We start from the raw sequence: 27,616 nt of genomic DNA, 5'->3' as shown, positions 1-27,616 counted from the left end.
GCTGTACAGTGTGAAAAACGCAGACGTTTGTAATGCAGCGTTTAATTATGAATGTGAATTACCGGAGCTGAAAGGATTGCACTTTGGGGACCCATAGTCATACTGAGAGAGCCAGTGAGATAGACGATGCGTCGTTGGTGGGCGAAAGTGGGCCGGGGTTGAAAGGTCGTTGCGTGGGAAGCAAAGTATAGATGTGTTGTTCTTCTGTGTGTGCGTGTGGGGTTGTGTTAGTGTGGTGTGTACTGTATTGTGTCTGTGGGCTTTGCTAACGATGTGGTCTGCACATGGCTGACACAGCAGCACTTCTATCAGGCCCCGTTAGGCGGCCCGAAAACGCCAATGCATTATTCACATCCATCTGGCGCAGACGTTAAGCTCCCTCCATCGGCGAGCCAGACACCCTTCTTGGACACGCAACTTTAGCCTTTAGACTTTTGACTTTTGATTGTGTTAAATAAAGCAATGGCGATAAAGAGTTCCGTTACATATCGGTACAGTGTGAGAGAAGCAACCCAGAGAGGCTAAATTGGAGGCTACTTCAGGAGGAAAGCCACGTTTGCTAGATATAGAACTGTGCCTGAGTTATTTTAAGGGGAAGTCTTTTCAGGGACTTTGTGGTGCAGTATGTAACCTGGATACCTGTGGACTGGAAGACTCCAGGGTTGCAGCGACAGTAGCGCTGAGCGAAGGACTCCATCATGCGGTCAATCTTCTGGGCTTCTCCTGGCAGTCGGAAGCTCCACAGAAACTGTCTGTATGGGGGGGGGGGGGGGGGGGGGGGTATTGTATTACTGCTATTACTTTAATGTTGTTTTATGCCTTTGCTTTTCTTTTCTTTTCTTTCCTCTCCACTGCTCTGTAAAGCACTTTGAGCTGCATTTCATGTCATGAAAGGTGCTATACAAATAAAGTTTTTTCATTATTTATTTTAGCTTAACCATAATGTATCACTGACTGTGACAAAAAGACTCAATTGACTTAGTTTACCTCAGGTAATTAGTCACTGTTTAAAGTACAAAGAGGCTAGGCCTGTGATAAAGGGATACTGTGTGGCAGGTACTTTGACGAGGTTAGCACTATTTTAACATTTTCATGAGAAAATAAATCAAAATTATTTTTGAAACACTTTTTGATATTTAATGTTATAAATATTATACATTTTATATTATAAATTCAATATCAAACTAAATTGTACATCAAAATTCTAAAACTTTCAAAGGTCTGATAGATATGATAAGCAGTCTAGAAATAAAATACAAATGTTATTTATTTTGTATTAAATGTTAAAAAGGCTTGCCAGACAACTGTTGGGTGTCCAGAGGAGGTGTTGTCTTACCGTAGCGCCTGGACCAGGTTGAGGTCTGTGAATTCATGAAGCTCCACAAAGTCATGCAGGACTTGGAGATTGAAGTCATCTCTATATGAACAAAAAAATAATCTTTTTTTACTACCATTATATATTATGACATGCTTTCAGTAAGCTATTTTCTATGGACAATTTTGACATAGTGATATTATGCACATACGCAAAAATACTTCATTGAACAGGGTACCCTAGGCCTAGGGTCCTTGGCTACTTAGCAATTTCTCTGCTGAATATCCGCGCCGAATGTTAGACTATTATGACATGCCAAGAATATGAAGACTAGGGTTCATATGGTTAACAGACTGACAGCCTCCCTCATCTCAGTTTCATCATGACATCACTACTGACATCATGGCCTTTGGAGTGAATGATATGTCCAGCGGGACACTGGAGCCACTCGGAGGACATCTCACTGATATAATGGTCACATCCAGCCTCCTCTGTCCAGTATGAAGACAAAAGCGTTCGAGGCCCACACATCTCACCATCTTAAGCGGTCAGATGGTCTGTGTTAAGTGGTCAGATCGTTTTCTGGCTTGGTTCAATGGAACTAACACAGTATTCCTATTGATTGGTATCACAATGGGAACTCATTTTTTATAAAGAAGAGAAAAACAGAAACATGTCATTCTGACTGAAGCTCATGAATACAATGTCTCCCCATGCAGGCCAAACAGGGATTGCCTCTTGGGATGAGCAGTAGAAAATTGGTCTCTCATGCTTGCGAGACCCGGGTTTGAATCCCGGGAAGGACATAAAAAAATGACGGATTGCCAATTTAACGGTGATAGTGTACAAAATGTAAACAAACGGAACCGAAAGGGGTCCATTTGATCTGGCTTAGATAGATGAACACTGAGGATCTTACTGTGTAACGAGTGCAATTCAAGAATGGATGAGAACATCTAAAACATATGGTGGCAGTCGAGTAACGGACGTGCCTCTCTTGAGGTCATCTAAATGTGAAAGGGATGGGCGTCGCCTGACCGAGAGGAAACACACTAGGACGGAAACTATGCAATCTGGAGGTGGATCATCATCGTTTCATGCTCTCGCCAACCACGCGGCCTGACACAGACCTGAGCCACGCCATTGCACATTTGCATGAGTACACATAGTGGGAGAGAGAGGCAGAGACAGAGAGACAGAGAGAGAAAGAGAGACAGAGACAGAGAAAAACGGTGTCATGATTGTCCTGACCTCTCTCCCAGGTAATCTCCGATGGCCGTCTTGTTGAGGCCCTCTCCCTTATAGAGGAACTGAGCGATGTCCTCACTGGTGTTCTTCAGCAAGTCATTCTCTATTAGGAACAGGATCCCCTGAGAGAGAGACACAGAGAGAGAGAGACAGAGAGAGACACAGAGAGGGAGAAAAATATAGATATTGAAGTACAGAGGTTATAATATTGCTTATAATTAAGCCATTAAGACCTGAGGCTGAATCTACAAATCTTCAGTTTTTCTGTAAAACCATAATGTACCCATCAGTGGTTCTCAAAACCTTTTCATGTCAAGGAGCCCTAACATGTGTATACAACATATGTATTTGGCCACGGACACCCATCTCAAAAGATTTTGTTCCAGGGACCCCCGAAAGAAAAGACTTGAATTAAAAATGTATTCACTTTAAAAATATATTATTCAAAGATTTCTCAAAAATAGCAGATCTATAAGCTCATAGCATAAATAAAATTGAAGTCATACCTTCTTGGGGTCCATGTTGAATTTCTTGCGGCCCATGGCCACCTGTTTGTTCCTCTGCATGTTCTTCCTGGAAGATCAGAGTGGGCGTTTTGGTTTGTTATAATGATGAAGAAAGAAAGAATCTGAATTGAAAATGACGCGAGACAATGTTGGCCCGAGAGTGACTATTAATAACAATTGTGACATCGCTTTATCGTCCTATTAAATGTAAATGCATTTATCATCATATCTACCATCATCTGGAAACAAATGATTACAGAAATCAATCAAACTCAAACAAACAAATCAATCCAAAATGGATTCCACACATCAATGAAATTGATTTTCTATCAACTTATTTGACAAGATGTTGTGGAATAGTAGATGCATGTGTTTAATTCCATGGGAGTATCTTCCCCCTGTGCAGCAGAGGTCTTGTTCTCATGGACCACCGATGACAAAGCACTGATAAAGATAAAGCATGACATCAAGCATTAACGGGAAACGCTCATTTCTCAGGCCTATTGACTGCCTCAGGGGTCAAAGTGCATTCTTCAGAGTCCGTCGTCACCATGGTTACGTCAACTTCACCGAGACCGCTGGGAGGTCACCACTACTTCCCACTGATTCACTTCTACCCAGCATTCCTTTTGGCTTTTGTCCGGAACGCTCCGCCACTCAATTAGCAAACAGATGTTCAGAGTTCAGACCGACGCCACTGAGAGCGAGCGACGCAGACTGTAGCCGTCACGTGCTGTCTCCAGTAAATGTACCGTACCAGACTGCGATCACAATCAACAGTAATGGAACGGATGGATGGAATCTCATGGAGGTGATGGAATCCCTATCCGCTGGAGTAGCGCCGAGCCCAGGCACTCCAGACCCCTCCCCTCCTTCTCCCCTGGGACCCTCCATTGTCTGCACCTCCCCATATACACCCCCTGCATTATTCAATGAGGCCTCCCATCACGGAGGGGGTGTGGTTGATTAAACATTTAAACGGCCCTTAAAAGCATACCCAATTTGGGGGAGTAGTGTAAGGGGGAGGGGCTGGCTGGCCATTTGACATTAATAATTGACGGGATCATTTGGTAAGTTAATAGAGCACAAACAACAAGCCCATTTAGATGGCCACCGGGTGATAGAGAGAACGTGTGAGAGAGGGAAAGGGACAGAGAAAGAGACCATAGTGGTGAGGATGGTGCATTTTGTATTTGTGTGGGTCTATATCTTGTTCCTTCATACCTCTCCTCGGCAGAACCCAGGTTCTCGATCTCGCTGGTGACTTCTGCTATCTCATCCTTTAGCCGCTGAAGACAGAGAAGGAAGAGATGTGTTAGAAAGCGACGATAAAAAAACAAAAACCTCGAAAATAACCATTACGAGAATGAGTTATCTCACTACCGGTCAGCCCTGCAGGAGATATTATGGAAAGATTATGAGCGATGCAAAAGGGCATGCAAAGCATGTCAAATAAACAGGAGAGCTTGCAAAGTGATAAGCTGTCGTGATTTCTGGTTCATGTTGGCCAGTTGGTGTTTGTCTGGGTTGCCAGGTGGCTTTTTTCTTAATCATGCAAACAAACACAGGGCTAAGCAGCTCAACAAACACAGTCACTTCTCAGGCTCCTGACAAGACCGGGGAGTCCTGTACTGTACTACTGTACGCACGTGGGGCCACAGCTCTTCATGGGGGCCACTCGGCCACTGACTTCACACACAGCTATACAACTCCAGCCTCCACCATTTACCATATATTCATACAGCGACAATTTTGGGTCTTATATAAGGCCGGGATCCGGAACTGGAGGAACCAAATCCAATATACATCAGTTATTTTTATTTTTATTTAAATCACACTGTCAGAGCTGTTGGGTGGACTTCACGTCTGTAGTAAAAGCTGCCATATCTGCCCGGCTCCCCGAGCTCCTATTTTGAAATAGGTGCTCGTTGTGCTAAGAGGGAAAACCGTTAAAATCCTAAAGGTTCCCAACCCTAGTCTTACAGTATGCTTGGGAACGGTATTGGTAAACAACACCCACGTCGGGGTGGGGGGGAAATGGCCGTGTGAATATGGTCAATAGTTGTTAACTGATACAGACATGCACAGATCCAGTTCAGTTTCAGAAACAATCCTCCGTCTGAATCTGATTAAGGGAATGATCTGGACACAGATGGAGTGTAAGAGGGTAAAATGTGATTATATTTTTGCAGTGCGCTTCAGAGATTAATGACGCCGGGGGCAGAGGCGGTGGATTGGGCCCGGGCACCGGGCGGTGCCAGCCTGGCGCTACACCGGGTGGGGGCGGGGCTGTAGCGGGCACAAATATCCGAGGGTGGAAAGAGTATGATGTCATCGCGATCGAAGGCTGGAACAGTTAGACCGGTGGTTCTCAACCAGTGGTCTGGGGACCACCAGTGGTCCTTGAGGGGGTTCCAGGTGATCCCCAGCTAAATGATGGAGAGTTGGTAACCAAATGGACCCTTAGATCTTTAACTCTTGAATGTAAAATGTAAGCTCATTTTACTCGCTCAAGAGTTAAATTATTGTTAAACATCTGCATTACTTCATTTACAAGAATGTAGGGGGGGGACGGGGACAGACAGAGTCTTGCTCAAGGACACTTTGACACCAACTCTGGGAGAGCCCGGGATCGAACTGGGAACCTCATGGTTCCCATCCGGCTGCTCTACCGGCCACTACCCCTGAGCCACTACTGCCCACTGGAACGTTTGTATGTGCCGACATTTTGCCTAATTTGGCTGAATGTCTGACTGAGTGGCCTATGATGGCATGCCCAGAATAGCAATGCCAGGGTTCATGTGGTTCAAGGATCCTCTCCATTCATAATAAGCAAGCACAGTGTTTTGTGTACAGAACCGTCTGATGCATAACGACAACACACCACGGGGCCAAAACCTCTAAAAAGGAACATGTGTGCATTCAAGGGCCCGGCGCAATCACAACACATTCCTCAGATGCTTTGCCTCCGCAAACAAAGGCTGTGCTTGTGAGAGCGGAGGTGTGTGTGTGTGTGTGTGTGTGTGTGTGTGTGTGTGTGTGTGTGTGTAGGGGCGTGCGTGGGTGACATGCAGAGTCAGTGGAGAGCAGTTGTTGGGGGGGCGGGGGGGGGTCAATAAGGATGATGAGGAGGAGTGGGGTGGGTGTGAAGATCAGGAACAGAGCCAGTGGGAGGGGTGAGGAGGGGGGAGTGGGGCAGGTTTGACGGTCAGTGGTGGTGGTGGTATTTTCCTATACAAAATATAGGAAACCAAAAATAAAGGAACCCATATAAATGTCTCCGCGACCCACTGTTTGAGAAACAGGGTGTTAAATGACACCTCCAGTGTTTATTTGTCGGGGGTGAAGGGGGGGGTGGGGTGGCAGCGGAAGCTAGAGAGGCCCAACTGCAGCCCCCCCCCCCCCCAACACACACACACACCCGAGGTGGTCACGTGACTTGCATGGTTGATTAGCAGAATGACAGGGCTGACCTTAGCGGGCGGCGGCAGGAACTAATCGGCACGCAACGCAGTAAACACCTCAGTGTGGTCATTTGAGTGCACAATACATACACTTGTCCTCTCATAAAAAAATTTACTGGGTACTGTATATGAAAGGCATTTTGACTACATGGTTGACTGACAGGCTTGACCTTAGCAAGTAGCCCGTGGGACGAATCAGTGCAACACAGGGGAAAAAAAGACTGAAATCGATTGCCTTTGGGTGGAAATGGAATTTTACATAATAGTCAAATTAGCACAATTAGCACTGATGATTTTACCGTTTAGGTTCACGGCAAGGGCGACAGCTCTGACAGGCGGCTACGGACAGGAAAATACACACATCACCACCATGGGAAATTCAACCTGATTTGAATCCCGGCCAGAGTCTGGCAGAAATAGCAGCGTTAATGACAGGCAATTCAACCGTTCTAAATCTCCTTTTAATTCTGAGACCCATTTTACACGAGAACGGAGTTCATAGAAAACGGCAAAATAAAGTACCGTTTGCTGGGGTCCCTTTAGACGAGAACAGCGTTTTCGGGGGTGAAAACGCAAAACGGTGAATCTGCAAAACTTGTGGCATCATGGCTCACAACGCATACCGGTATGTTTATTACATTGATGCAGAGCCGTAGGCCATATTTGGAGTTCCTAGGATGAGCACGCGCTCCCTCGCCCCGCTCATCCTACAAATATAGTGACTAGCGACGGTGAATGTAAAACCATGATGTAAACAAAAAGCCTTGTGATAGGAAGTAGAACGTAACGGTGGTTCTTGTACGTGGGTGCCTAGTCTATCTGGCAGTCCGTCACCGCCACCTAGCTTACAGCGTTTATCAAATACAGCGTCTTCGTGTAAAAGCTGAATAAAAATGAGAACGCAACAGTCTGTTCTGGTGTAAAAGTGGCCTAATACTGCAAGTCAAGCATCTCAACGTGTGCCCAGCAGATTTGTCCGATTTCTTTTAAAAAACGCAATAAAAGCACAAAAGAAAGGGGAAAAAAAGAAAGATCTTCACAAAACATTCCCAAAGACGTCCCCAGACGTCTTGGGCACCACAGAGGGTGATTATAAAAGACGTCTGGGGATGTCCTGGGCACAAAATGTGCTAAATGACTGCATGAATAAACATCGACGACGTTCCACGTTAAGGGTGCGAGTAGAGCGCTCGGGTAGGAAATGCCTAGAATTCCACCGGGGTGGAAATATTTATATATAGGAGGGGGGGGGGGGGGTTGGGGGGGACAGCGATTGTTGGACAGAGGCGGAGAAATCTAACTGGGAGGTAAGTGTTTGACTGAAGCCGCAGAGGAGTTGTAGCTGGAGCTAGTCGGGGTCAGCCAAATGTCTGCGCCTCGTCTGGGCCTGCTAGGTCAAAACAGGAGAGGGGGGGGGGGGGGGGGGGGGGTCTGGCCTGCACCTTCAAAAACTCTCTAAATCTCAAAATTGGTCATATTAGAGGGTGGAGCTCCCCATTCTACTACAATGATTGTATCTATCTCAAAGTACATAATTACTTTGTATCTGTGCGGCATAAATTAGTTTTTCCAAGCATGCAAGCTTGTACAAACTTCATAAGCAGCCTGGAAAGTTTCAAAGTCAATTCGAATCCACCCCTTCGGCTGGCTTAAAGCAGCATTGATGTCCTGCCCTGCTCAGACAAGAAGCAGTACCACCTGGCCAGGGGAGATTATGTGTTCATGAGCTTCAGGCAGCATTACTTGTAGACAAGTAGGTGGCACCAGAATTTACGTTTCTAAGAGTAGGGACTAGGGAGACTGCATTCCAGTACTACTACTGATTTAGAAGGCATTTGTAGAATCGGCCTCAGTTCTTATGGGTTAACATACTCTAATAAGGTTTTAACAGTAATATGCCCTGAGGGCGAGAAGCGGCCTCGCCCTATCCACGTGGGTGACAGCAGACTGCTGGGCGAACGTTGGCGCTTCGGCATGGGGGGTCAGATCAACATATGGAATGAAATCTGTATTGGCCATATATGGACTGACAGGTTTTGCAGGTTTTCATAGTAAACTGCAGCCTACAGTCGCAATTAAAACAAGTTCCAGATTGTAGCTTCCAATAGTTGTTGCCTAGCAGCCTATAGTGAATTACCTATCCTCATCACCCGCATAGCAAAATGTCAGTTCGTTTTAAAATGCAGGTACACTTTTACACTCTGAGTTCAACTAACACAGAGGGTATTTTACACTGTCTGAGTTAAACTAACACTGAGGGTGTTTGCCTCACCTGGATGTCTTCCAGTAGCTCCTGTTTGCGGCGGCGTATATTCTCCAGCTCCTGCTGTTCCTCTGGAGTGAGGTCGTCAGGCACTGGGGAGAGAGAGAGAGAGAGAGGATGAAACGTCAGGCCAGAAATATCATGCACCTTTGCCGCACAGCTTTTCACTATTCCCCAAGGAAGGCACAGTATCTAAGTAAGTACACACAGAGAACAATGTATGCTGCGATAATAATTCCCCTGGTATCACAAGGTGAATGAACACCTGAGGCAAGGGCTGTGGATCTCAACAGTGGAAAGATAAATAACAAAAGAGAATGTGTTGTAGGATGTTTAGTTTTACGGGGGAGATGAGAAGAGATGAGCGGAGAGGGGAGGAGCAGAGAGGAGAGGAGAGGAACGGAGAGAAGAGGAGAGGAGAGGAGAGGAGAGGAGAGGAGAGGAATGCCTCACATGAGAAGATGAGGATACTGTGAGGTCAACCAGGCAGCCAGCCAGCCAGCCCGCCCTCTGTTTACAAACAACATGGAGAACATTCGTAACGGAGAAAGACTAAACTTCAAGTTTACCGCGTTCCAGGGCCAATTCTACGCCATCTACCAGTCTTTGCATGGCCCATATATTAAGGGTCACATGATAGGGGTGTCTCATTCCGCAGAATGGACATGATGTCAAAGAGCAGACGCTTTAGAAATGGCTTCCTTCAGTCTGTCATGCATACACTGTGTTCACTAAGTACAACGTACGGTATGCCTCATTAATACTTGGTTGCACATCGCCTGTGCCACGCACAAAAATTGGCCGATCTACAAGCTCACAACATGTCGCACTGCAGCATGTTGTGAGCTTGTAGATCGGCTATGTTTTTGATGTGTGACACCAGTGTGCAATGTTGTATAAATCACCCTTCAGGGTCGTTAAAGGGGCAACAGCAGGATCCAGCTGCTTGGAGAGAGAAGCACGTTGGACGCACTGCACTGCCTGTGGGAACTAAAGGAAATAAAGATCGTCCCAGAGGAGCGACGCGCAGCGTCAGAGCCTGAGCAGCATTAACGTGACAGGTCTAAAAAGCGATGTCGGTCTTCCTGTCTCTCCCTGTCTCTTCCTGTCATTATTAGCGTTGTGTCAAGGACTCACAGGGGAGCAAAGTGTCCTGATTGATGAGCCACGGTGTGTAACGGGGGTAACGCAAAGCGAAGCAAACAGCGCTACATGCCCAGCACTTCTATCTAACACCAAGTGACACGGCTAGTATCGTGAGGCCCGCACGGTTTGGATTGGAGAGCACAGCGACGGGTGGGTCAAAGTGGCAGGAGATGCTGCCGATACCAACTCTCCTTATTTACCCTCAGACCTGCTGTAGACAACTTATCTTTTTCTTTCCTGAAAACTACAAATGATTTAGCTTTCACACAAAAAAAATTAATAATAACAACACATCTTTACTCCTGTAAACATGTGATGTCACAATAAAATGGATTCTCATTCCGATACAATCTATAAAAACTCCGGTGAGTGAATACAGCCTTCATTGTTGACATAGCTGAAGATGGAGCTGTATAGGCTGTCAGTGGCACCTCGTCCATTCCTCCCCCAGAGGCAGCGTGGTGGCCTGGCCCCTCCCTCTCTCATAATAATAACCCTGGACGCTATAGGGTTCTCAGGTCAGGAGGTTGCGGGCCGAGGGCTGACATTATGGAAGTCACTGAAGGGTTAACAAGCCAACGGCTACACGGGGCGGCAATGGCGGCGGGGCAGAGGGCAGCTGAGGCTTGACCTACATCAACACGAGGAGTCATGTTACTCATTCCACGAAAACCCCACCCTGTGACACCACCAATAAACACCAAGACCACTATAGCCTTATCCAGTTAATCTTTTTGTTTCCCTTTTCTATTCTGCACTGTAACGGACTGAATTTTTACTTATTTTGTTTTATGCATATAATTTCATAATTGTGTTTCCTTTGCTTGATGTTCTGTGTAAAGAAAGCACATTGAATTGCCTCCCTGCTGTTGTTGAAATGTGCTATACAAATACAACTTGCCTTGCCTCACCCTTCCGTCTGTGCACCTGAACGACGACTCTGTACGTTTAAGTAAATATCTGTTCAATCTGTTTTTGAGTTATCTGACTGAAATGAGCATTATGCAGAAAATAGCAGATCTACAAGCTCACAATGCATCGCCTCACGATGCATTGTGAGCTTGTAGATCGGCTATTTTCAGCGCAGGACTACATCTTACAACAGCAGAGTATAAAACCAGGCTTTTGTAGCGTGATATTGCTGACGTAAAAAGAAGTGGTCAGGAACAGAATGGCATGAGGACATCTAAGCTCTGATTGGACATGGCCTATTGGACATCTAAGCTCTGATTGGACATGGCCTATACCTGCACTAAAGGCCGGGTCAGTGGGCAAGAAGGTCACACAAATAAGCAAAGCAAAAACTAATTTAAGCGTAGCAAAGCAATCAATAACACAACACGAGCCTGAGCTCAGTCATCCAGAAATTGTTATCTGTACTGTATTTTGAGACACAAATGCACATGCACGCATGTACAGAAACAACCACACATGCAGCTTCATAATTACTGACTTTCCTCAAAGCGGAGTTCAGGACATGCAAATATATAAAAGCTTAAGCGTGTGTACTGTGGCGTATATGGTCTTTTAATGCATAATTCAACATGCATATTCTTCAAAAAAACAACGAGCTAAAGTCGTCCCGCATAACTGTAAAATGCTTAATTTAAATAGGCTAATGAAAGGCCTGCCTATTGCCCAAAGCCCTAAACTAATGTCCCCGGGCAGAACACATAACATTCATTATAATGCGTGCCAATATTTGACCATGGGAGATAATGGACAATGGCTAGGTCCGAAACAAGAGGCTTCCAGTGGGCCCTCAAGGGGGACTGTAGAAACACTCCACAACAAAGCGATGTTGTCGCTTTTTTCTTTCTTTCCTCAGTCAGCTGCTGGGATGAGAGAACGACAGCCCATTACAGGTTGACCTTTCACACATGGGCCCTTCTTGCAATATCCACGGAGGCCCACAGGTTGGGAATGGCTGCACTGGAGCCATGCATGTGCTCGCCCACCCTCACCTGTGAAGGGATGCTGAGTGATAATAATAGGTTGAACCACAGGAAACGCAGACAGAAAATTTAATAAATAGTCGCCTGAAGTCTGACCTTTTTATTTAACCAGACAGGTCCCCGGAGAGCGCTTGTTTCTGTCGAGGCACTTGGATGCACACACTCAAACACACACATTGTTGTGCACGGAGCTAGCTGGCGCTGACAGTCCCCACGAATCCATGGGTCTTCTCTCGTGCGTTTAATGGCCCTGTCTCCCATCGATTGGACAAGTTAATGTCATGCTGAGTAAACCCAGAATGGGGCCCGGGCCGGTGCGTGTTTAACACAAAGCACAAACTAGAGTAGGGAAGCACCATCGAAAGCAGGACGTCCATTCCTTATTCTGGAGACATGAAGTCATCATGGCGTGGGTGAAGCTAGCGGATGCTTGAGACGAGACACACGCCACACACCACACCACACCACACCGTACAGCGTATACAGCACAACACAACACTACACAACTCTACCCACAGCATTCCTCACCAAGACAGAGAACTACAGAAGAATTGAGACAGGCAGGAGCGCAGGGAGAGTTCCAGGGACAAAGAGGACTAAAGCAATTTAAGCTAATCTTAAACGACATTTTTGTTAGGCCATCCCAGTGTCTGTGTTCTGTGAAACAGCATGAAAGGACTTCCCCACACAGCCACTGTGTTTCCCAAACAATGAACACATTATGTGTAGAATAACGATGTTTAGGTTTTACCATTCTAAACCAGTGTTTTGATGTTCTAGAAATTGCAGGTTGAGGCAAAGCAATGGCTAACCGTTGCTTTTATGACATATCCGAGACCATTGGGTTATGGGAGATGCTTCTGATGTATTCTGTTGATAATTTCACCCATTCTAATATTTTCTTTCTAAAAATGAGAACTAATCCATGCATGAATTTGAAACATACAGTATGTGCCCCAACCACTTCATTGCAATTCATTCTGCTGATCAGACAGGGACTAATTGAGGCACACCCATCCATGTCTGATTCACGGCTCCACCCGAAACAATCAGGACCAGGGACTACGTCAGTGTGTGAGCGCTAGGGGTGTGCTGGGGGACTACGTCAGTGTGTGAGCGCTAGGGGTGTGCTGGGGTACCAAATGAGTATCATTTCCCAGAACGCAGTGGAAAATAGGAGGTGGGGGAACCCGGCCACGGCGGCCACTTAACTAATTGCTGAGAGGGGGACTTTGTTTTTCTTCTGTCTGGGCGAGCAACGAGCCTCTGCATCCTGACAGCGAATGTAAAGACTGTCAGCAGCAAAATAGAGAGAGTGTGTGTGTGAGACAGAGACAGAGAGAGAGAGAGAGAAAGAGAGAGAGACAGAGAGAGACAGAGAGAGAGAGAGAGACAGAGACAGAGAGAGAGAGAGAAGACGGAGAGTGTTAGACAGCAGCAGACAGCAAAAGGCTGTGCTATTAAAACTGATTCAGTGATGTTTTTCTGATGTCGGGGGACGGGACGAATGGAATATGGAAATGTGTTGTGTTTTTTCTCCCCACGTCGTCCATATTCATAAGCCATATTACACAATATATGTCTGGCTTATATCTGATTTCAACAGGAATGTGTTATGAGATGAGGACCCTGCAGCAATCGAATTGGGCAGAGCCACTGTTAAGTGACACTTATGTGAGCTGAAAGTGAATCACCGACCGCCCACCAACTCATCTCTCTCACTCTCTCTCCTCTGCGTCTTGTATGGCAGATCCTCAGGGACATCACATCACATGTACACACACACACACGCACATTCCCCCGGCCTACAGGCACACATGGACTTGAACATGCACGCACTCACACACATGCGTACAGTGCACGCACACGCACGCACACAACAATCACACGCCAACGCAGCACTTCAGGCTGCGCCTCCTGCTGTGATTGGCGCTGTGTCAGAGCGGTGGCGAACTCGAGCAAACTTTTGTTTCGTTGGAATTCTCAAAAATAAAACAGAAACACTATCTAACTGGAACAACCCATGCTGTGTATTTTCACACCAAATCGCCTACATGGCTCTGTGAGGGGAGGAAGTCGAGCATCCAATCCAAACTGTGCAGGACTTTAAGGTCCTTACACACAGTGCGTTGTTTTCGTGCGATCAATTCTCCCAAAAATATACATATTGGCAACTGGACATGATGGACATCAACGCAGAAAGTAAGTATGCAGTAATAAAGCTATGCATTTTTTATTCAGAATTACTTACATTTTTTCATCACAAATAAAGGCATTAACTATTTCGTAATTTTCGTTTCATGTGAAAAATACACCAAAGTTTGTTCATATTGTCTATGTGCCCCGCTCCCGGTGTGTGAAGCCCTCGACTCATTCACTGCTGCGCATGCACTCTTCAAATGGTCCTAACCGCCGCGGCCTTCAGCTCTCTCTCTGTGTATCTTTCCTCCCTCTGTCACTGGAAAGAGCGTTCTCTCTCAACTTGAACTTGAAAAAACTTGAATTTGAACACCCCGAATTCACCCCGGTGAACCGGAAGTTGTTATCGGCCATTACGGATCTGCCGCCGGACACTTTCACTTTAATCAGAAGCGTTGATATAGTAACCGCGAGGTAGCGCAGATTTACTTTATTGAGCTCCTAACATCAACGTCCTGTAAAAGAAAACGCAGCTAAAGATCCCGCTAATAAGGGAAGTGAATAAAGTAAATATAAAAGAGGCTATTCTGGATTAAGAGAAGGCAGGGCCACCCGTATTATGCCAGGGAATGTAGGTTAAGACAGAATGTAAAGGGAAGAGTGCATTTTTACTATATCTGGGTCTGGCACAGTGAAAGCAGAGCTTTGTGCTGCTCAGACCCAGCTGTCAAACCAAATATACATCTCAGTAAGTTTAAAGGAATTCGTTCCCACTTCCCAGCAACACATAGGAGGCTTAGTATTTACACTGAGACTCACTATACAGGTATGTACTATCTATCAGACAGACAGACAGACAGACAGACAGACAGACAGACAGACAGACAGCACTCTGGTACGAGACACTGTTCTCGGAACTAAAACACTGGGACTTTTTGCTCACTTTTTGCTGAAGTGAAGAATGTATGTTGTGATTGTGATGAATCTGTGGTTTACTGGTTACTCTTAGTGACGTAGCAGTAGACAGAGCAGGGGGTTTTGCCCACAGATTCTCATGAACATGTGGCACCGTAGCCCAGCCTTCCACACGTACTGTATGTTCACAGCTTGAGTACTCACTCACTGTACATTCTGAGCAGTCTATTGATAGACTGTTCAGAATGTATAATCACTGATTCAGAGTTCCAGTGCAGATATCTTGGGCCAGCAGTTCAGCATTTTATTTTATCTTCATATATATGTTTCTTTTTATATTCTTACTCTTAGCGCTACCTGTACCTCTCCCCGTGTTGCTTTATTGGGACACCTGAATTCTCCTCTGGCTATCATCAATCTGTTATGAATATGATTCAAGCTCAGAATAAAGACATACATGACAATGAGAGATCAAGAGTGTGTGTGTGTGTGTGTGTGTGTGTGTGTGTGTGTGTGTGTGTGTGTGTGTGTGTGTGTGTGTGTGTGTGTGTGCCCTTATCGTTACAGTACAGCCTTCGACTTCTACCAAGTATAACTCTGGTGTATCAGTATCACAGCGAGCAGCCCGACGTGAGCGCGTGCAGATTTCCTCCGTGCATCTAGTTTCTATAGCGAGGGCTGGGTCAGCGGCGGCGAGGGCCGGGAGGGTGGCATCAAGGGAAATGCCAATTATACCTCCCGTTGTCTCCCACGACGGTGGCGGAGCCCACTTACACGCACGCAGAGCCTGATTGTGGTTTCTCTCCCTCCACTCCTCCTGGCAGAGGGAGCAGACGTCTCATTTCCACCCAGATCACTGGAGGACTGTCCTTGAGAAATCAGGAAATTAGACTTTGCTAGAGTGCTCCCAGAACCCCCGCGCCCCTCCTTTCTCTCTCTCTCTCTCTCTCTCTCTAGAAGTGACCCAGATCAGAAGGCTTCGCAGCAGAAGGGAGACAAAAGTGACCAAAATAAAGCACCCGTGCCACCTGACGATGACCCAGCTACCCAGGAGGAGTACCACAGATGGGGTCGAGACCCACAGCTACAGTACGTCAAACAGCATGTTTTGCATGACATCCAGGTACATATCTGCATACACGCGCACGCACGCACACTTTTGAGGAATGTTTACTTTACTGGAGTGTTTCCAATTTGCAATATGTTTACTTCTACTCCACTACATCTCAGAGGCATATATTGTACCTTTTACTCCACTACAACTACAATTGACACATTTTGTTACTAGTCACCACTTTGCAGATTTCATCATTACATCATTACCAAAACATGCATTAACCACTTCAGCGCTATGCATACCATAGTACCATACATTCTGCAAATTTGACTTTTATTTGTAACAGAGTATTTCTTTCTACGGGCCTGGCCGTGCCTGCCAATGTAACGTCACAAACAACAGCATGCAGCACTGCAGCCAGCACTCTGCCTCTGGCAGGTTTTACTCTGATCAGATGGAAACACATAAATGAAGATGTTAACGCTGCAGGATGAGCTGCTGACAAGAGGGGAAATGCAAAGAGATACGGAACGTATCGGCCCGTGTGTGTGCCGCGCACGCGCATGTACGACGACTACCACATACATGATTACATTTTGATTGAAGTGCCCGGAGTGATGGAGCAGGTTACCCTCCTCCTCAACAATCAACAATCTCCCCTTCTCGGCATCAATCTCCTTGTACGATCTCGCACACGCAGACCAAGAACACTGGTTCTCCTAGTATCTCCCTCCAGACCAACGCCCCCTCCAATGCCTCCATCCCTCTTACAGCTTCCAGCTCACATCCCGCCCATGTGGTTATTATATAGTTTCAGTTTATTTTTATTTATAGTGCAACATCACCCCAAGGAGTCTCTGTGCACTTTACAACAATACACAGCAAAAAATATATAGCAGGGAGGGATGCAGCCATTTATCGGTGTGTACAGTGGTGTTGGACGACATACCTGCCATTGTTGACTGCCATCGGTGTGTTGGCAAATAGGATGACATTCACCGATGTGTGTTGTTTCCTAAGAAATCTATATGATTGAATTTCTGCTCATTAAAAGAAGTGTGGCGATTAAGGGCTGAAAGACTTTGAATCAGTTACTGTTTATCATGACAATTATTTGTTTGCTTTCCTGTCCTTGCACAAAAGACCAAACAAAAACATCAATCAATATCAGCTAAATTGTTATTTTGAAAAATCGGCATCGGCCCAACTGGTGCATCCCTTTCACATAGAAAGCCTCCTTCGACCTGTCTAAAATGTAGCCACAGTGACCCTCCTCCCAACCCCAAGTACACAACCAGGTCCCCGTAGGCCGAAGCCTTATCGACCCCTCGCCTAAACCAATGAGGGGCCACGCTGTAACAAGGAGATGTGGACTTCATGATGAGGTGTAATGCATTCAGCACAACACACACAATCAATCATGTGAGCTTAGCGTACGCGCACAGCCGCACACGCGCGCACACACACACACACACACACACACACACACACACACACACATTTCCAAGTCTTATGATCCCCCCTCTCTATTGTCTGCTTCGACAACAAAGGTGATTTATCAAGCTACTGTCTCATCCTCTTATCTGTGATCTACTAAGACTGAACCTCATCATTATTACAGTCATCAAGCTACTGTCTCATCCTCTTATCTGTGATCTACTAAGACTGAACCTCATCATTATTACAGTCACTCCCCGGGGTCCCCCCTTCACGTAGTAGCCTATGTGATATATATACACCCCCCCAAGTCCCCATATGAAAGATGTCCCATCAGGCTTATAACACAGAACAGAAGGAACAGAGAGCGAAGGGTTGTGAACAACTTGTGAAGGAAGACCTACTCCTCCTCAGCAATGTGGAGCACTGTTGTGTTCACCTCTGACCCCGTGACCTTTGGACTGTCACGGCGGGCACTCCCCCAGAATGGCGCTAGACACACACACACACACACACACACACACATCCACATTTCATTTGTCAGTGTTCATTAATTAAAGCTACACACTTTTTTGTAGCTTCGTAACCTTTGTAGCAACTACAAACATTGGATGTGTCCGTATCTTCATGTCGCTGGCTTCCATTGAAAAGGAATGGTCGCCTGTATCTTTGTATCTGCCCGTGTGGAAGTGCCAGAGTGCAAAGATGGAAGCATTTGTACACTCTCAGAGTTAGGTTAAAACACTGAGGAATTGACTGTGTCACACAAACACAGAGCCTTCACTGGTGTGTGGACCACCAGTCCGAACCTGACCTGGGCCAGGAGGAGTATAAGATCGGAGGGGGCGGATGGAAGGGGCGGATGAGAGGAGGGGAGATAGTCCAGGCTCTGTGTTTGACCTGGACGGGGGGGGCTGCTGCCTGGCCTGGCCTGGCGTGGGACGGCGAATGGCAGGGGAACACAGGCGACAGTGGGACGATCACAGCTCTCTCTTTGTGTGTGGAAAACAGTGGCTCAGGACATTCCTCCATGAGGGCCATGCTGAGGGGATGCTGGCCTTCAAGCAGCCAGCATCCTTCTACTGGTGTTAGGGGCTGGCCCATAATAATCCTACTATTGATTTGAAGTCGTATGATCGCATCGCCCAGTGGGCCTTGGCCTGAAAAACAAATAGGACGCCTGGTGTCTAGGTAAAATAGGAGCAAATAAAGTATACACTGTAAGTGATTAGTTCCACACACACTCCACACACACACACACACTGACAGCAATACATGAGCCAGCTCCAGTCCTGCTGCACGCTAAAGACGCCTGGTGTTGAGGTAAAATAGGAGAGGACCAAGTATATACCCCTGGGGGACCCCGGTCAAATAAAGTATATAAGTGATTAAGTCCACACTCCACACACATACGCACTGACAGCAATACATGACCCAGCTCCAGCCCTGCTGCACTGACAGTCAATCACCTTGTGTGTCAGTCAATGGAACAGCAGCATTCCTTGGACTTGACCACGCAGCGGTGTGGCTTCAGCCCAACGTCAAGCAGGAAGGTTCACTTCCAATGCCAAGTGAAGAGAAGCTGGAATATGGAACTCTACTCTGACTTGAACAGAATGGAACCAAATGGAGGATTTAACACTGTGGATTTGTCTGTGTACCATCCAACATACAAAAGCAGCACCTTGCCAATACAGTTGTAATATGTCATCAACATATTACTATACAGTAGCGTAGCCTATACCACCTATTATCATTATCATCCATACAGTTATTGATACAGAACAGATGCATTGTCCCCATGAGCAACACTATGACTATACAATATAAAACACAGAACAAAATATTGCGCGTGCGCGCAGACACACACACACACACACACACACACACACACACACACACACACACACACACACACACACACACAAGCTGAAAAGAGGACAATGCATACAAATCAATCGATTCTAATTAATCGTTTAAATAAAGACCATCAGCAGATTAGAAAAACAGAGCCAACTAACCTGGGAGAGCAAATTCCTGTCAAGTACATCAGATCTCTCCTCCTCTCCTCACTCACTTCATGTGAAGAAGAAGAGATACTAAGGCTGTCCACGTCTCTGACTGTGTCAGCCACTTCAAGTACAGATGCTAAGGCTAAAAAGATACAGCCGTCCACGTCTCTGACTGTGTCAAAGATACAGCCGTACACTTCTCTGACTGTGTCAAAGATACAGCCGTCCACGTCTCTGACTGTGTCAAAGATACAGCCGTCCACGTCTCTGACTGTGTCAGCCACTTCAAGTACAGATCCTGCCAAGACAGACGTCCACATGGAGAGTTAAGAGAGAACGCTCTTTCCAGTGACAGAGGGAGGAAAGATACAGAGAGAGAGAGAGTGAAAGAGAGAGGGAGAGAAAGATAGAGGGGGGAGGGAGAGAGCTCTTTACTGTATAGGACAGCTCTCAACACACAGCCTGTCCTGGGCTCACAATCCATCTGGAAAGAACCCTTCTTCTTACCTCCCTCCCCTCACTCTCTCTCTCCTTTCCTCATCTCTCTCTCTCTCTCTCTCTCTCTCCACTGCTGTCACCATCACTATCATTGCTCCACCCAGTGGCCATTCCCTGTTCTGCCTCCTCCTCACCCACTCACACACAAACATGCATACGTCGTTCATTGACAGGAGACGCTACTACTGAATAATTATAATATAAGGCTTCAAAATGTAAACTAACGTAAGTAAAAGATTGAATAAATTCTGTAAAGATTTAGAAAGGCGAAGTAAAGATTAAATTCCTGAACGGTGAATAGAACTTGAGGGTATGATGATGACACATGTATTTATTCTTTTAGTCCAGTCATCTCCCACCGGACAATGAGGCATCTGCAGAGCTCCCGTATGAGTCAGTCCTTTTCTCTCCAGACCAGCCATGCAACCAGCTGTCTAGCGTCGTCTTTATAAACATCCCATCTTAATGAAGGCCTTACTCTTCAAAAGCATATTGTGTTTTGACTTGAGGCCCCGGCGCGCACCACCTCAGTGGTGTATCCTCCTAGGCGATTGCGTTCGGATTCCCAGCATTCCTAGCGTCTGAGTGAGTCCCAGACATGTCTGTACACAGCGTGAGTACCTGCTCCATGCCCTGGGGTTCCTCTGCAGGGGCAGAACACTCTGCTCCTCCTCACATCTGTACAGATTTACAGATGACTCAGTCCTGGTATGGAGCCCTCTGCTGTGCAAAGATTGAACTCTGCAGTCCCCACTCCCCAGCCTAAGCACACAGCTTCTCTCTCGCTCTCTCTGACTCCACTCTACTGGGACCCAACAGTCAGCAGTTGAAGTCATCGGGCCCAGGGTAAACGGTAGCATCAAGTCACAGTGACCGTTCTTATTACTGAACTTACTGTAACTGCCGTGACCGGCGGCTGACGCATTCAAGTAATTTGTCATGAAGCCTCTTTTTATAGAATGCTCCATTTAGTCTTTTTTGGGCTACAAGCTTGGGATGGGTGGGTGTGTAGCCTACCTCACAATAAAGAAACAAGGTTTTGATGGCACAGTGGAGGACTATTCAAATATAAAATACTGTTATACTAAAATATAATCCAGATTATTTTGCTGAATACTGTTATCACAATTATGAATAACTATTAGTGTTGATGATGTTTAGTGGTAGATTATAATTATTTTTTATAATATTTGAATGCCTTTATAACTCATCATTGTGCTTATCGGTACCATCTATTTGGTCAAATGGTATGTTGTTGTGACTGCCCTCTACATCTCCATTTATCATGAATACAAAAGGGTGAAACAGGTAATGAAATGGGGGAGGAGGGGGGTGCTGGGGGCTAAATAATTGCTCCTTTTAGCCTTTTTTCTGTGCTATAGAGACTGGGGTGCGTGTCGTATATCTCATGATAAAGAATGATGAGGTTTTAATGGTGGCACAATGGGGTGGCTGGCTGTTCAAATAGAAATGACACGGTGGTTGCTTTGCCAACGCTGTCTAGATTGCTTAGCGGTACAAAGACCGGCGGCACGGTGGCCGCTGTCTAGGAATGTAAGAGACAAGAGGACGTGACTGCCTGGGATCAGCGGGACCGGAGCTGGACGACCACAGTGGACACAGCATCAGCGTAAAGCAAACACGCAGAGCTCTACAGCATAAACATCCTGCGCCGTGACAGGGGAGCACCACACACGCGTGCACACGTGCGTGCACACACACACACACACACACACACACACACACACGTTCATCTTTAATTCTACTTCCTCAGTATCTTTTCCTACTTCCTAGGCCAACGTAGAAGCTTTCTCACTGACTGTCAATGTACAGTATTTGTACAACAGGTACACAATCAGGTCAACAATGCACGTCCTGTGTGCTGTGACACGGCTGCACTCGATGCTTATCTGTGCTACCCACTATCAACATCCTCTGAGACTACCAAAATACATTCACACACACACACACACACACACACACACACACCCACACACAAATGCACGTGCACACGCGCGCGCGCGCGCACACACACACACACACACACACACACACACACACACACACACACACAGTCACACACACACACACACACAGTCACACACACACCAATCACAATGATGGGACATTCGTAAAGTCCACCAATGCAATGATAAAGCAGCAAGGACGGAAAGAGTCTGTCTCGTTGCCATCATCACGTTGTTGTTTTGTTTTGTTTTTTTCTCTCAAAAGTGTCTTGCGAGGAAATCCTGTCAAGCTGCAGATTGTCAAACTTCCTGTTTGTGTCTGCGAGTCTTTTCTCTCAAGTCTCTCCCAACTCGGGAGGGAGGAGCGACGCCCAACCACTAAACCCCACCCGTCCTGCAGAAAAGAAAAGGCTCGGTACGCGTTTACCCACAACATACATCCTCCTGCTTCACAACGAACCACAACCCTCGAAGCCTGATCCCCTGCCGGACTGTGTGAGTGTGTGTGTGTGTGTGTGTGTGTGTGTGTGTGTGTGTGTGTGTGTGTGTGTGTGTGTGTGTGTGTGTGTGTGTGTGTGTGTGTGTGTGTGTGCGCACGTGTGTGTGCGTGTGTGTGTGTATGTGTGTGTGTATGTATGTGTGTGTTTTGTATTGTGGCAGGCTGAATGGCCAGGGGTCACACCATGATGTTGACCCCCACCACCCCACAGACAGCTCTAATGCAGGCCTGAGTTGTTTACCTCCACAACAATGACTCTATGGTGGCAGTTCTTTCTCGCACTCCCTTTCATTCTCTCCTTTTCATGGACAGTCACCATGCATGCATGCATGCATGCACACAGACACACACTATATACACTCTCTAAAAGGCAGCAGTTTTAAAAGTGCAGGTGTTGTGGGGCCAAAATGAAAAGATTTAAATCATACCTACCTAATATTATAGAATTTCAATTTGAAATGTGAGCATGTTATTGTAAAAACATATAAAAAAGGAAAAAAAGAAAGAAAGAAATACATTTTAAAAAAACTTCTAAAATAGTGAAACTGGCCCTATTTCACAATAGGGCTGCAGCCAGATACTATGGCGTTGGGGGTCCTTGGCATGGAAACATTTCAGAACCACTGCTCTAAGCCATTATCTACCAGACTACTACCATTCCAAATACGAACAACAAGGAATGGGATAAGCAAATACAAATAACCTCCCTTCAGCGTTATTAACTAAAAAATAATGACACTGTCTCACACATCCTTTTAACATGGCCATTGCCTGCCTTCAAGTTTAGTTAGCGCCATGTGTTAGTCACGTAGGCAGTGCACTATAGGCAGGCACCATTTTGTAAATCCTGGGCCTTATCAACAGCTGTGATCACAGTTGTGTCAACGTGTGTGTGCTCCACTACTCTACTACCAGGCGTGTTGCTACCTGCTGCAGTACAGCTCAGATATCACTGCTGTGCTGAAAAGACAACGCCATCTAGCTAAATTCTCTCTACTTTTAGTCTAGTGAGCACAACTTTATAAATCTGTCCTTTCCTTCCAAGGAGGAAATGTGATATACAGGTGTGTCAGAACACATTCATGTTCATGAAAGCTATATCGGTCATTCAGAGACAGCGGAATAACCACCACAATTCATCACCTCACTTTCAGAGAAAGAAGTGCAGCTATTCTTTCTTTTTGGAGTGAGTCCACACACTTATTTCCTTATTCGCCCAAATAGTTTCAGAGTCACTAGGATTATCTATTTATAGGGCACGGCCATTAACGTGCCACAAAGGACATGGCTTCAGAATAGAAGGCATACTGCACACAATGATGGCTCTATAAAGGTTGTTTTACATGCAAATCAACCGCAGGTCTCGACAGCACAAACTGTAACAGTTGACAAAGGATCAGGTAAAACTAGTCTAATGTCCAACAGCCCCACTGGGGCGCCTGCTGGTACCAGTACACCTACAGTCAGTGTGCACGGTCGGCAATACCAAAGTCTGACTGATTCACACGCAGTGGTTAAGTCAAGTACTGTACTTAAGTACCATTTTAAGGTACTTTTACTTAACTAAAGTATGTTCAATCATATATAGCAATGGTTTTCAACCAGTGGTTCTTGAGGGGGTTCCCAGTTAAATGATGGAAAATTGGTAACCAAATAGACCCTTATTTAACTCTTGAGCGTAAAATGAAACCAAATGGACCCATACGGGTCCATTTGGTTTCATTATACTCTCTCAAGAGTTACATTTTTGTTGAACATCTGCATTACTTAATTTACAAGAAGTCTACACAATTAGATAATATAATATAATATAATTCTTATCATCATCAACGTTTGCCTGTTATCTCTCCTAATGGTATCAACATCAATACAGCATGGAATTGTGGCCAAACCACAACAAAATATTCATTAGTCTTGGGTCTGAGAGGCTATCTCATCAGATGGTGGTCTGTGGCTCAAATTAGGGATGGCCAAATGGAAAGATTGTATTAACCGGTTACCGCCAGGACTTGCCGGCTAATTAACCGTTAGCCGTTAAGGAAAAAAAAGCGCTGTTTTGCGCATTAAAAATAGACAAATACACCGTTTACACGCGGCCTGCTGTCAATCAGTGCACTAGTGCGTAGGCTACAGTCTTCTATCCGCACATATGTATCGCGGACCGTTCAGGAAGGATTAGAGAGAGAGAGAGAGAGAGAGAAAGACAGAAAGACAGAAAGACGTGTCTCTCTAACGCGCGCGAGCGAGAGAGAGAGAACGTCAGAGAGAGAGAGAGAGAGAGAGGGGGGGGGGGTCCCGTTAGCAACAAGCTAACAGCACAGATCTGCCGTTTAAGGAACCAACGTTCGTTGCATGAAGGGCAGATCTGCGGGCGCGCAATGCTGTGTGTGTTTTCGTCTTTTTTTCTTTTTCCCTCCTGCTTCCACAGTCCACTAGTACTTCATGCAGTTGCGTTGGTGTTTTTGTTTTGGGGGAAGTAAGTCACGGCACATGCGTGGTTGCACTGACAGTAAAGGTGGAAAGAGGGTGTGTGTGTGTGTGTGTGTGTGTGTGTGTGTGTGTGTGTGCGCGTGCTTGGTGTTTTGGCCGCGGTGCCCGCTCTCGGCGCTTCAAAATAAAATATATTTTTTTTTATCGGTGAACCATTAGCCGTTAGTGTTGTCGGTAAACAAATTAATAAACGGCTAACGGCTAACGGTTGTCGGTGGCCATCCCTAGCTCAAATGCAGAATAAATAATGGTCCTTGATGTGAGAAGGGTTGAAAACCACTGATTTATAGGCTACTTCTACCACACTACATCTCAGAGGACTATACACATCAGCCATTTGAAAATATTAGATCTACACGCTCACAATGCAATGCGACGCGATGTAACACGTGTGCATGTCGATCTGGTATTTTTATACATTTTAATATATCTATTTGAACTCTTGTGAAATGGGACATTCTGCACTGGTACTGCATTGGTGCTTTAAGTACATTTTGATGCCAATACCTTTGTACTTGAAAAATTCTAATACAGGTTATTTCTTTCTATCAATCAATCAATCGACTATAGTTAGACTATTGTCAGTAGTATTGTGTTATTGATACTTTTACTTAAGTACAAAATGTGAGTACTTCTTCCACCACTGCCTACAGTCCATGTGCAAGCCAGCACCAAAAAGTCTGACTCACACATTGCTTGTCTCACTGAAGTATGCAAGCAATGTGGCTTATTTACTGTAGAGGTGTGTGAATGCTTACGTTGTTAACTTGTTTTATTACCAGAACAAACAGGACTTTGTCGTCAATATATAGTATACAACAATACTCTACTGTAAAAACACACATACATCACACATTATTGCATCATGCCACTAAATGCATCTTAGTGAAAGGAGGGAATGAGTCTGAAGTGGATGGAAGAGGGATAAATAATTTGATTACGGAGAGCCGGGGGTGATTACTATCAAGCCACCAGGCACCATTAGTGCCAGGGCAGGGTCCATTAGATCTCACAGCCCCCTGCTCATTAGAGGACCATTAGTGGCAACTGCTCTCTAACTTCCAGACCACCCACCCATTCTTTAAGTGGCAAAAACAAATGGACCACAGAAAGCTTTCATGGGCTGTTCACCACTCACTCTCTCTCTCTCTGTGAGAACACAGCTGTGTGCCAGCCCCACTTTCAACCAAAGCCTCTGCTCTGTGGTTCTCACACCTGATCAGAAGACATTGAGCAAAAGCATTACAAAAGCATTGAGACTGCTAATAGGTTTATGATCAAAAACACTTAGTATCTAGAGACCTCACATTAGTAACCTATTTATGCAACTTCATTAGTAGTAAATGTCTACCGTATATTAATATATTAAAATGTATACCGCTCACTCACTCTCTCTCTGTGAGAACTAAGAACACAGCTGTGTGCCAGCCCCACTTTCAACCAAAGCCTCTGCTCTGTGGTCCTCACACCTGATCAGAAGACAGGCAGCAACCAGTGATATTATGTCTGCTTATTATAAGCCATTTTGGGCTTGTTTTTCTCTAAAGTTGCTTGTAAATATTGTAAGTTGCAGGGATAAACCAGAGGTTCTCAAACATTTTCATGTCAAGGACCCCCAAATGAATATGTATTTATATTTATACTATAGTTATACTAGCTCAGTGTGAATGGCCCTCTTTAGGCTGCTCAGCCTCAACGGTTTCCGGGCGGTTAGCTCTACCGTCTGGGAACCTAGGCTGCTGAGCCAGGCTGACGGTGTGCCACGGGTTCGACTCCCGAACCCGACAGCCTTTGACCACGTGTCTTCCCCCCCATTTCCTGTCAGTCTACTAGTGTCAACCTATCAATAAAGGCAGAAAAATCTAAAAAAAAAATCTTGAAACAGTGTCACTTTAGGTCACCCAGCAGTATAGTCGTTCGTACCACACACACACACACACAGCCAGTCATTGGAGCAGTTGGGCACCACTCAAAAACAGACAGCAAGCAACCACACAACACAAGATCACAAAGTTCCACTGATGCAATTAGCAAAAGTGGCTGCCTCACACATACTAGCCAGACAATTATCATAAACAACAATACAGAGAGTAGAGCCTATTTCTGTATAACATCAAAAGTAAAAACCCCACCATCTAATCCTATATAAATTATGGATTTGAATGAAATGATGGAAATCACGCAATTTGTCAGGGTCAAAGTGTTATTCTGAAATGCAAATTGTACATTAGTGAACAATTACAGAAAGGAGGTCAAGTCAAATAATATTTTAGGCTGATCTCATTAATGTGCCACTGATAGGCATGCAGGGTGGCAGACAGTGCCCCTAGTCCAATTATGAATCACTGCTGCTGAGTGCTGACTGGGGGTGTTGGCCTTCCATTAACATCCATTTAAATGCTTCTAGCTGTGTTTTCATTTCTGTTGTATATGTAAAGCACTTTGAGTTCTCTCTGTGAGAAATAAAATGTACTTCTTTACTTAGTCTACTTACACCATGCGCGTGCGCACACACACACACACACACACACACACACACCTGTTGCTCAGGTGGCCTTGTGTATGTAGTAAAACATTAGCTGAAACTGGCCTTTGCCTTCACTGAAACAAATAGCTATAAATGTGTTATTACAAAAGCATTGAGACTGCTAATAGGTTTATGATCAAAAACACAAAGTTTAACTTAGTATCTAGAGACCTCACAT

General features: G+C 45.5%; 1 protein-coding gene across 4 annotated transcripts in view; it reads right to left on the bottom strand.

Annotated features, from left to right (window-relative positions):
- cyth1a (cytohesin 1a) overlaps nucleotides 1–27,616 on the bottom strand; it is a 57,903-nt gene that overhangs the window by 10,561 nt on the left and 19,726 nt on the right. For 3 of the 4 annotated variants that reach the window (XM_080775793.1, XM_080775791.1, XM_080775792.1), the window contains exons 2-7: nucleotides 8,806–8,888; nucleotides 4,294–4,358; nucleotides 3,070–3,136; nucleotides 2,567–2,685; nucleotides 1,337–1,417; nucleotides 640–752 (exon numbers count right to left, since the gene is read on the bottom strand). In XM_080775793.1, coding sequence (XP_080631919.1) covers nucleotides 640–752; nucleotides 1,337–1,417; nucleotides 2,567–2,685; nucleotides 3,070–3,136; nucleotides 4,294–4,358; nucleotides 8,806–8,888 — 528 coding nt within the window. Of the gene's footprint in view, nucleotides 1–639; nucleotides 753–1,336; nucleotides 1,418–2,566; nucleotides 2,686–3,069; nucleotides 3,137–4,293; nucleotides 4,359–8,805; nucleotides 8,889–19,466; nucleotides 19,549–27,616 lie in introns of those variants that run through there. The other variant, XM_080775794.1, reaches the window with a different exon arrangement.

This window comes from Protomyctophum bolini, assembly GCF_963924005.1.
Source record: "Protomyctophum bolini genome assembly, chromosome: 11".
Classification (NCBI taxonomy): domain Eukaryota; kingdom Metazoa; phylum Chordata; class Actinopteri; order Myctophiformes; family Myctophidae; genus Protomyctophum; species Protomyctophum bolini.
This window is presented reverse-complemented; position numbering and strand designations above follow the sequence as displayed.